Genomic DNA, 11,951 nt, shown 5'->3' with positions numbered 1-11,951 from the left:
CCCACCCCCACTCCCCTTTAAATCCTGTTTCAGTCATTACCCAGGGACCGGATACAGAAATTCCTATGGGGAGTTCTAATGGGTCGATTCAATTTCAGCTGGGATGACGCCACTTAGGCAAGCATTAAGAGCTATAGCTCCGGGAAAGCAAATGGGGGGGAAGGCTGGGGAGCTGGGGGGGGGGGGCGGAGAGAGAGGCTCTAACAAGGAGCATTAAATCTCTCCCCTCCCATCCGCCCGTATAACCCATTCACAAGACCTCGAGAAAATGTCTACATTCACAAAACAGCGGGCTCGCCGAGCAAGCTGCACACACACTGCGATCTCATCCCCCCTTCCTCCCGCCTCCAATCACCCCGCAGCTCCGCTCTCTGCGGACGCTCTACCCACGCCCCCGAAGCTACACAAGTCATCGGACCCTAGCGGTATCTCCGGCTCGGTTAAGAGACCCCGGGTCTCCCACCGCAGTTACTGCGGCTTCGGTTCAGCTGTCAGATGGGAAGGGAGACCGAGGCGGAGGCATCAGGGGAGGAGGAGGAGGAGGGGGAGGAGGGAGAACGGAGGAGGGAAGGGGGGAGGGGCGGGGGAGGGGAAGAGAAGGGGAAGGAAAAGGCTGGAGGAGGGGAAAAAAAGGAGGAGGAGGAGGAGAAGGGGGAGGAGAAAGAGGCGGGGGAGGACGGGGAGGAGAAATAGGAGGAGGAGAAAGAGGAGGTGGTGAACAACTTACCCTGCTGAGCTTTCTTTGGGGAATACGTGCATCAGGATTGAGATCTGCATGGAAAATCTACACAAAGTATCTGCTACTACAAGTCCGACTCTGCTCCTCAGCGCCACCGTCTCTCTCTCTCTTTTTTCCTTTCCTCCCTTTCCCTTTTCTGTGCTGTGTCAGAAAGCCCGAGACAGAACTATCTCTGTTTCTGGCTCCACTGCCAGGGAAGGAGTTTTCATTCAGACTTTCCGAAGAGAGGTGGAGAAACCTAAAGACTCGGGAGAAGAAGAGGTCCTTTGAGCCAGATGGACCATGAGTTCGGCTTCTCTCAGCATGGCTCAGCCCTTGCTTCAAGGTAAGCTGAGCGATGAGCTCAAGACCTCAGAATCCTTTCTATGCAATGCACAGATTGCCATTCATTCCCGTCATTGTGCGTGTGTGTATGTGTCTGTGTATGTGTGTGTGTGTGAGAGAGAGAGAGCGTGTCTGTGCACGCGCACAAGCTCAAGCGCATGGGTGAAATAAAATGAAAAGCGTTCAACTGAGATTTCAATCAAACAGCCCCTTGCAGAAAACTATCCATGTTGGACATGGCTAAATCGAAAGGGAACTTCGAAATCACTCTTCCTGCAGCCCGATGTCAATGGAATTTCTAGGCTGTTGACCTTAAGATGAATTGTGGGGCTTGCCTAAGCCCTGGGTAGCGCAGCCTAACCACCCAAGCTGAGAACGTAGGGGGAACCCGTGCTGAGGCCAGTCTGGCTGCCCAGCGGGCATCCTGTCAGTGCAGGGCTAGTCTCCGATTGGCTCACAAGTCTGGGCTGTGCATCGCTCAGATTTCATCACATCACCTTGCTCTGGGTAGAAATGGCGCAAGCTGACACGGCATAACCCCCTACTTACATTGAGTCAGAGCAATGATTTAGAAATCTTTGGATCCAGGCCGGGGTGTGTGTGCACATGTCTCTGTGTGGCATATGGAAATTTTGTCCACAGTGAGAACCTGTCAGCATGTCTGGTTAGCCAATAGACGTTTGATAGGACCTAGGGCCGTGGTGCATACTCCTTTCCATTTGTCTAATGATCATTGCCACTGGCCTCTGTATGCTGCAAACCCATGTTCGATGAGTGGAAAACAGACCTTGAACTCTTAAACGGAAAATCTATTTTGAAATGCAAACTATTGTTGCTTTTCTGGGTGCATTAGAGCCTCACTGTAACATAATTTGGCTATATCAGGTATTAAATCATGTTCCCAACAAGTCAGCTGCATACATACATACAGATAAGGCACAGGCTAGCTTTTTATCCCTAAAGAAGTATTAATCCTGTTCCCTAAACTTCTAAATAAAAATTTCTAAGACTTTGTTGTACCATTCTATCCATTTTGGCCTTTTGCTTGTTTTCTGTTTTATGTCTCTCTAGCTGAGAAACAATCTAGTTAGTGAGTGATCTGGGTGACTTGGAGTCAGAGTTAAGAAGCTGAGTTAGTGGGGAAGTAAAGAACCTGAGGGAAGGGACGCTAATTCTTCATGAAAGACTTCTGAGGCAGAGGAATACAACCAGCAAACCCAGCATAAAAATTTAGAGCGTAGGGACAACAAAGGACTTTTCAAACCTTCCTTTAATACCGCCCCCCTCCCTCATTTTGCAGATGAAGAAACAGGCCTGGAACAGAAGTCACTTGCCCACAGTCACCCAGAACTCAGTTTCCTGTCTCTTATAAAAGAATTTGGGGTTTAAAGAAAGATTCCTACTTCTTAAATGAACAACTAGCATTTTCTTCAGGATTAGAAGTCTGTGAATTCACTTGATATTACAAGTTTTCCTTGCATGGTTCATCACTAAAATGCCCCTATCTTTAAAAAGGCAAGCTCTTACAACTGCAAGACTCTCTGGTTGGAAATAAACTGCTGTGTGTCTTAATGAAACTGTGAAGGTAATGAATAGGACTAGGGTAGCAAAGTGACAAGTTAAGAGTTAAATGTGGTGAGAACCTGGCAGCTCCAACAAGATGTATGTGGTAGGAGGGAGGCCCACTCAGTGGCTGAGAGGTTAGTAATGTAAACTATATACAACTTGGTATTTGTCAGGGGGGAGTGCTTTGATAGAGATGCAAATGCTTTTGCACAGAGAGGGATTTTGAGAGAGCAGACTTTGGAACAGTAGAACTAAGAAAACACAGAAAGCCATAGCAGAAATCCCCCTTATGTTTGCTTTTGGTTATTCTGAGAACGAGTGTATATAACAGCAGAGCACAGGAAAAAAAAAAAAAAGCAACACACCCCAGAGCCGTTACACAGCAAGGTACAAAACAGCATTGAACCCATAGGAACAGGAAAAAACAGGAGCCAGCCTTCTCTTCTCCCTTCTTCCTTGAAATCAAGCTTGAGTCATACCATATCAGAAAGGATTTATCACCCAAATCAAAAGCCTCTTAAGGGGGTTAGCATAGAAGGGCTTTAGCTAGGAAAGTTTGCAACTTAAGTCTCAACATGGCAGCTGTTCGGTTCCAGGGAGAAAAGACATTTTTTCTTTCATTAACAAACAGCATTTCTTGAATGGATTTAGCTTTTGAGTCCCCAAGTTCGCATAAGAAAAGACATTTCTGTTTAGGTTGAACATAGCAAATTTCAGGGCTACAGAAACACTGTTGAGAAAGCTATGAGCACCTGGCCAGAGGGACCGAGATGGGAGTGGGTTTACAATGCATCATTCATTACTGCAGAGGCACTACGTGACAGAAATCACTAGATCCCATCCATGTGCAGCCAAGACTTGTAATCACCTTGGCTCCTAGTTAATAATATGTGATATGTATATTCTCTCTCTCACTTCATAGAATATGGAATTGACCCACAGCACAGTCCGTTGCTTCACTGTTGCTGCTCACAATGAATGGCCCTTTAATGAGTGGGTTTCTGAATCCTAAACATGCAGGAGTAGTAGTAGTTTTTCATCTAATCTGTGGGCTGCACAGTCCTCCTGTCTATTTGTTTCTCCACTCCACCCCGCCCCCACTTACCTTCCCCTCCAGTATCTATTTCAGTTCATCCTGTTAGGCAGATCGGATTCAGCACATCCGGAATGGCAAACAATTTATTGTCATTCAATACTGGTTTATCCTCCTCAATACCCTGATTTTACCCAGGTCCTACTGCCCACCATATTGCAGATCTTCCACTCTTCATTCTCAGAAAGATTTTATAGAGCAGGAAGAAACCTTCCGAGTTCATCTCATCAATCCCCTTATCTGGAAGCAAGACAGTAGTAGTTCATCATCCCAGACTGATGCCCAAAGCTTCCTTTAATCACCCAACCAAGTATCTGAACTCTCCAGTCTTGCAGCAGTCTAACCAATATGCAAATACACTCTCTTAACCTAAATACCATATACCCTTTTGCTGCCATGATAGAATCCCCTCATGGTTCTGAGTCATTTCTATTATGACCTAAATTCCTCCAAGCTTACCTTTCAACCTTCTGGGCAAATCTCTGAGATATCTAGTAACATCCTTGGAATCCCATATGATTATCTCCTGTAATGTTAAGACCTTGAATGCTTTCCTTTGAGTTATTGATCCTTGGAATTTCCAGTATGTTCAAATCTAGTTTCCTTTGGGAAATCAGTGAGTCTAAAATGCATCCAGTGTATGTATTATTTTTATACAGTGTAAAGGGCTTGAAGGGCCCCACACATTATTTATCTCATCAATAGGGAATACATTTATTTCTTATATAGTTGTCAAAAGACTCTTCCCAATCCTAGACACTTACATCCACACACCCTGCAAACTGGCTGAACAGTGTGTCTTTGTTTATTTGGGTGTTCAAATGAAAACTACCTGTTCCTTTCTAATGCTGGAACTGTGAGTCTTAACAAAGGTACAGCAAAGGTAGAGGTGTGAGACTTCAGGGGGGCTGTGAGTCCAACCCATTTTGCTTTTGAATGCCCGGGTAAACAAGGGCATGTTGCCCAGTTTACCCTCAAGGGCTGAAGATTTAGAAGGTATGAAGAGAATTCTTTTGTCAAATTGTATAGTTAAATAATTACAGACCATAGTGGGTCAGAGTCCTTCAAAATCACCTAGGCTACCCCTATAATTATATAGATAGTGGAACTGAGGCCCAAAAGAAGTAAGTGATTTGACAAAGGTTGCATATTTGAGTCTTAGAATCTCCATAATGTTTATCTGCATTTTCTTGTGCTGTATTGAGTAACACTGAAACAAGTAGCTAAAAAGTGAAATTATAGTCAGACTGGTTTTTTGATGTGATGTCGCAGAAAAAGTTATTTTTAACCAAACTAAATCTTCTTTCTAAAAAATGAACAGATGAAAATTCAACTAAATAGATTTGCTTTGGGATATAACCTCAAAAGGCAATGAGTCCAATTGTATTATTAGCCACTGAGTCCTATATGAACTACGTCTTTTTTTTCCCTTGCTATTGAGCTTTGGGCACATTTCAGTGTCATGCTTGCTTGCTTATGGAAACCTAATCAAGCACTATCCTCTGTTACTTGTTCCTTTCTATTACTCATTCAAGCTTTCCATCCCATACAGTAGTGTGAGTAATCGATCTATTTTGAGGAGGCCTGAAATCTGATGGATTTCAAATATATACTTTATTCATGCTAGTGTTTCCTAGGTCCTAATGCCTCCAAGATGAGTCTTAGATTTTTGTTTAGGTTTCCTTTTTAGGGTGTTCAGTCTTCCAGATGGTGCAAAACAATAATCTACTGTTGGAACAGTATTTTCCTCGTGATCATCATTATCAGTACGAGGCTCGATCGAATCAGGAGAGAATATATTTTCCAGATATTCAGCTTAGGTTAAATTTTGTATAAAAGCATTGCTGTTCTTTAAGAAAGCCAGTTTATTATATAAGGTAGAGAAAAGCAGTCCAAACAGATTCTACCTAATAAATCCCATCAGTATAGACTTGACTTAGGGTCGTAATAGGTATAATTACAGGTGATATTTGAATTAATTCAGGTCTCTTCTTTTAAGGTTCCCCATTACCAGGGTTACTCCTGTGTGTACAAAAGTTTGATTCTGGAGTCATGCCGCCATTTAAAAGAATTACCTTCTCAATAAATTAAAGCAGCTTATGAAGTGAGGAGAACTGCAAGATGATTAGTCTTGGATTTTTTTATATTCTTAGGAAGACCTTTTCCCCGCTTTTCTATAGATAGTCTAATTTCTGCCCTTTGTGTCTTTGCCATATCTCTGCTATTAATATTATTGCGTCTTGCTTGTTTGCCTGTATTCATTGCATCAAACAGTGTCCTTTATCATTTGTTTATTTATGCTTATAAATTTCACTGAAACGAAAGCTTTGATGTATATATATATTGGGTTGGCCAAAAAATCCATTTGCGTTTTTCTGTAAAATCTCAAAATGTGACCTTTGCATTTGATAGCTTTATTAGAATTTTGATGCTTAAGGCCTAGATTTCTCAGTTAGGAAACATCTGAATGAGCTAACTGCTCCTATGACCCTAGTCATATGATGAAATACAAAAGGAATCCACAATCAGATCTTTGCTCCCAATGTGCTTTATAGTCTGGATGAGAAGACCAGACATGCCTGTAAAAAATAGATGAGGTCAATTACAGAATCATGAAGACTAAAGTGATTTAAGGTAGTGCTGGTGATAGGGGCCTGTGCTTTGTTGGTTTCCTGCAAGGTACTCATGCCTATGTGTTTTTATTTATTGTTTTTATTCTTTCTCTCCTAGGATTTTCTGATGTGCCCTAAGACCCATGTAACTACAAGGGCTCTTTATCACCATAAGTGCCACCCTGACACAAAACCACTCAGAACTCAAGAATCGAGGCAAAATGGATGCTGCAGTGACAGATGATTTCCAACAAATTCTGCCTATTGAACAGCTGCGCTCTACTCATGCTAGCAATGATTATGTGGACCGTCCTCCAGTTCCCTGTAAACAGGCCCTCTCCAGCCCTTCCCTTATTGTGCAAACCCACAAATCTGATTGGTCCCTGGCTACCATGCCCACTGCTCTGCCCCGCAGTCTCAGCCAGTGCCATCAGTTGCAGCCCTTGCCTCAGCATTTGAGCCAGTCTAGCATTGCCAGCTCAATGTCCCATAGTACCACTGCCTCTGATCAAAGGCTCTTGGCCAGCATTACGCCCTCGCCTTCAGGCCAGTCCATCATCCGAACCCAGCCTGGAACAGGAGCCCACCCAAAGGCTGATGGTGCTCTGAAGGGAGAAGCTGAGCAATCTGCCATGCACCCCAGTGAGCACCTCTTCATCTGTGAGGAGTGTGGGCGCTGCAAGTGTGTCCTCTGTACAGCAGCTCGCCCTCTCCCCGCTTGCTGGCTATGCAACCAGCGTTGCCTTTGCTCTGCTGAGAGCCTCTTAGATTATGGCACTTGTCTCTGCTGTGTTAAGGGCCTCTTCTACCACTGTTCCACTGACGATGAAGACAACTGCGCCGATGAGCCCTGCTCCTGTGGGCCTGGCTCTTGCCTCGTCCGCTGGGCAGCCATGAGCCTCATCTCCCTCTTCTTACCCTGCCTGTGCTGCTACCTGCCTACCCGTGGATGCCTCCATCTGTGCCAGCAGGGCTATGATAGTCTCAGGCGACCAGGCTGCCGTTGTAAGAGGCACACCAACACTGTGTGCAGAAAAATCTCTTCTGGTAGTGCACCCTTCCCCAAGGCCCAGGAAAAGTCTGTATGACCTTCCTACCAAAGGGATCCGGAGCTTTTTCCTAGCCCCCATCAGTAAAGCATAGGCCTCATCTTTGAAGAAGGGGAGGAGGAGGAAAGTAGCCAAAATTAGGGCTCACCAGTTTCGTTCCTGCAGTGTCAGGGGAATGGTCAAGTACATCCTGGCGCAGGACGCCTTGTTCTTTCTCACAGTATCTATCCCGCTCCACTTCAATCTTTTTATACCCTACCATCTCAGCCCTTATGGCTGTCATGGCCAATTCAGGTGATGTAGAAGCATGAGATTTGGACACTGAGGGCTGACAGAGCCAGCAACCTGGAGGTTTAGGGGCTCCCCAACATGATACCTCTCGATGCAGGCTCTGAGCATCACTCTGCTTTCCACAGTGCCTTTGGAAGCTTTCCTGTTAGATGGTTTTCACAGGTCCATGTGGAACAGTGTTCAATATTCCAGGGAATCTGACCCCTTCTCCCTGTTTACTGCCCCTCTTGTTTGTCTTTTCTCTCTCATTTCCTCCGCTTCTGTTACCTCTGTTTTGTACTCCTTCGATTTTTCCTCTCTCTCTCTGTTTTTTCCTCTCTCCCTACCTTCTTCTCCTTCCTCCCTTCTCTCTCTGACTAATCCTTTCTCTGCAGGTATTTCTATTGTGTTCCATCAGATTTATGTCTCCTCCTGCCTGTTTCTCTAACACATCAAGAAGTGCTGTTTTTTCCATTGGTGTTTCCTTTGACGCCAAACTTTGCTGTTATACTATTTACTAATTTTTATTAAGTGAAATTGATTACTGTAATGAACTGATCACTAGCAATAGTGTGTGTGCACTCATAACCACACTCACCAGTTTATGAGCATATGAGGCAAACTTAACTTCTATTTCCAGGTTTAATGAGTTCAAGTTTAACTCCCTTTCCCAATAATCACCTTAGAGTACTGACAGATTCCTCTAGCATGCTGAGTAGGATAGTAAACCAGGATGCTCATAACTTTGTATGTCTGACCCAAGTGACAAAGGCAGACGTGCTTTATAGCTAAGTGAACAAAGCAAAGGATATTACAGAGGTCTGTTCTCTCTTAGAAGCTAACTGCCCTGAGACTGCATGGCTCAGGCCTTAATATTGGACATAAAAAGTCATAAAACTTTAGAGCTGGGAGGAATCTTAACTGTTAATCTAGTTCAGTGCCCTTATTTTACAGATGGAAAAACTGAGGCCTAGAAATAGTAAGAGATTTGCCTGAGGTCACACACAGAGTTCATAGGGTTGGGCCTGGAATACAGGCCTTCTGGCTCCTGGTTCAATATTCTCTACACTGCACTACATTAAGTCATGGAAAATTTCTCCTAAGACTCTGTTAACAATGACAGAAAGCCATACCCATTCAGTCTTCAGGAATCATGCCAACCTAGGGTGGTGGTCTTTATGCGGGGCATAGTGGGTAGCTAACTCCCTTTCAAGTGTCAAGGCTTCCCCCAGTGGACATCACCTTTGGCTCTGTCATCTTATAGAAGCTCAAGTGTGGAAAAGAAAGCTTAAGGAAGCCCTAACTAAGCTGTATCTTCGCCATTGCACCTACCCTTTGCTGCACACACTGTGTTTGCTGTTGGCTTTGTCTGCAATGGCAGTTGCCTGAGAACCTAAATTTCAGCAACAGTGGAAAACCGAGATGAAAGATGTATAATGCAGAGAACTGACTTCTGTAAAAAAAAAAAATACTAAGAGCCTGTGCTGTGATTCGCCTTCAATGGGAAAAGGCTGCAGTGGTGATGGCAGGCTCCTAAGGACTGCTGTTAAAAGACAAGAATTAGATAACAGTTTCCCTCTGTCAGTGAATCCAAAATTCACTAAGGAATTCAAAGATGAAGGGCACTTGCTTGAAACCAAGGTGCTCCAACTTAGTTTAAGACTTCCAGACTCTCTATATCATCATCTCTTTTAAAGTGTGCATGGATATGTATTACAGCGTGGAAAGGTGGGGAGAAATGTATAGTCCTACACAGGGGGAAGGAAAAGGGAACACTTTGATGTCCCCTTCTTGGCTGTATACTGTAGAAATACGTGCCACTCAGTCTTTGTTGGTTCTGAATCTTCCTGAAGTGTACTGACATTTGAGCTGCAGAGACCCTCACCTTCACTTTCACCTCCTCTTATAGAATTGCTTTGCTCTATTTTTGTATATATAAATATGTTATTGATGATTATTAATAATGTTAATGATATTGCTGCAAATGGTGCCATATACAAGGTTTGGCTTCTTGGAACATTTATAAACCCAAACCAATACCTGTAACCTCTTATGTTGCTTTCAAGTCCTTCCATTTTAAGTAACTTCTTTTTATCTTCAAAGTCTGCCTGATTGACCCTTGAACTTATCCATCCCCAGAAGCTGGGCCCAATTCTCTGGGTCACACTGGATGTTGATGAATAGCAACACACACTTCTCTTTGCTTCTGCCTGAAATTTGCTTAAAGCTGAGATATATAAGGATTCTATGACACTAGTGCTTTGTTCTTGGAGCTAAAGTTATTCTATTGATGTTTGCTTATTAGTTTCAGGGCCCTACATAACACAAGTCCCTCCTCCTTGATAGCTAGCTCCTTGATATCTCAATCCTGCAGTCCTTACTCAGGCAAATTATGCACTGCCAGAGGGGCCCTGGGCTCTGCCATACACCCAGAGGCGCTCTTCTCAGTGTATTTCTAAATGGCCTTACACTTGGTAGAAGGAACTGGAGGATTACTCAAATGTAGTTGCAATCTGCAGTCTGCTGAATTAGGGCTTTCATTTGCGTCCAAGTTGGCCTGATATGGACTGCATCTGGTTTACGTATAGATGGGTCCTGTTGGGGTATGCACACGGACATGTGAGTGAGTGTGCATATGTAGCCCTTCGGTGATATATATATATATACACACATACATATATATATATATATATTTACATATACATATGTAAATATATATTCACACATCTCTATATATTTTAATGTATTGCACATGTATATTTAAAATATATATGAAAGAACTCTAAATCCTACAGAGAGGCTCTGTTTTCATTATTTTTATACTTTGTGTCATGTACTGTATAAACAGGAATATTTAGAGGGTGTTTCCTGCTTAGCATTTTTTTGCAGTTAAATCATCTATTATCCCCTAAATCTACTGCTTTCCACATATTGGTCCCTTGATACATTTCACATGGCTTTAGCCAAGAGCCTTTTTTTTTTGGTTCTAGCCCATCTTTCATCATCACAATAGCTCTAATAAATATAGTGAACACTTGCACAGTGCTTACTCTGTGCTAAGCACTATTTCAAGCACATTGCCTATGTAGCTCATTTAATCCTCAAGACAACTCTACAATGTATGTAGTATTATGACTCTTATTTTACAAATGAGAAACTGAAGTACAGAGGGGCTAAATGACTTGCCAAAGGTAACAAAGCTTGTAAATGCTGAAACTAAGATGTGAACCTAGGCTGTCTGACTCCACAGTCAATGCTCCAGAGGCAGGTATAGAAGTTTGGAGCATAGTATAAACCTTCGTGGTATAATAAACCTCAAATGGTGAATGGTTCTTTTCCTAACTTCAGCCCACCTGCACCCTAAGAGTTGAAACACACATGCTCCTGTGTTAGGAGTGAAACAATAGTTACAGACTAATAGTTACAGCAAAATATTATCTATCTTGCTTCCCAAGATGGAGCCATTACAGATCTCCACTTCCATCTTTGAAAACATCTTTGGTTTGCAGCCAGTTACCATTTCTCAATCAGCTTATGATATGGAGCCAGTAGGGAAGTATTTTTACTTTGCTCAAGAGGGTAAAAGTTTATTTGGCCTTCTCTTTAAAGACCCAGGAAATTAATTCAATTCCTTTCTGCAGAAAGTAGAACTAAATCTATGTTTGGAACTTGCGATTGGTTGGAGCTGTTAACATTCAAGCTCACTGAATATATTGAGTGCATTCTCCTGATTCACATGTAAGTAATCCACTGATGTCCATTGGTCAGTATACCACCTTTTCACATCACCTGCTTCACACAGACATTATGTACCTTGGCATTATTTCAGAGTTGGAAAGACCCTTAAAGAAGTTCTACTCCAATATCAACATTTTATAGCTAGAAGAGAAGATGCAAGAAAGTAACCTGCATAACATCACATGGTTATAAATTTGGGTGAAATTATGACTTAATTCCAGACTTCTTAATTTCTGGGTGCCCTGGTCTGAGTTTCTTAGAAAATAGAGCTTGAAGCAAAAGCTTACGTGAAATCCCAAGGAAGTAGAAGTAAGGAAAAAGAGGTCAGGAGGAAAGGAGAGCAATCTGTTTCATGACAAGCTAATTTCTCAACCTCTTATGATAGGCCATACTGTATCTCAGCCCATCTGGGCGAGGAAGAGAGAAGAATTTACCTCCTATCTCCCATCTTATTAGTCAAATACCTTCCCTGTGGAATACTAACTTCCTTGTGCTTTAGGGTAAAGCATGTGTGGGTGCCCAAGCATGAATTTTGGCATTTTCAGCCTTAGCAGCAATGG

The 11,951-nt window shown here is 43.0% G+C and overlaps 1 protein-coding gene across 1 annotated transcript; it reads left to right on the top strand.

The window, feature by feature from the left end:
• Positions 1-745: 745 nt before the first annotated feature.
• SPRY3 (sprouty RTK signaling antagonist 3) lies at positions 746-10,291 on the top strand. The gene is made up of 2 exons (XM_061135959.1): positions 746-1,064; positions 6,453-10,291. Exon 2 carries the CDS (start codon positions 6,556-6,558, stop codon positions 7,420-7,422), a length of 867 nt encoding a protein of 288 aa, XP_060991942.1. The 5' UTR covers positions 746-1,064; positions 6,453-6,555; the 3' UTR covers positions 7,423-10,291.
• Positions 10,292-11,951: the final 1,660 nt, after the last annotated feature.

The sequence above is a fragment of the Dama dama genome, chromosome X (genome assembly GCF_033118175.1).
Source record: "Dama dama isolate Ldn47 chromosome X, ASM3311817v1, whole genome shotgun sequence".
Lineage (NCBI taxonomy): Eukaryota > Metazoa > Chordata > Mammalia > Artiodactyla > Cervidae > Dama > Dama dama.
This window is presented reverse-complemented; position numbering and strand designations above follow the sequence as displayed.

What these genes read in the sequence shown, in the direction of transcription:
- SPRY3 (XM_061135959.1), top strand. Translation starts at nt 6,556, where the DNA reads ATGGATGCTGCAGTGACAGATGATTTCCAACAAATTCTGCCTATTGAA.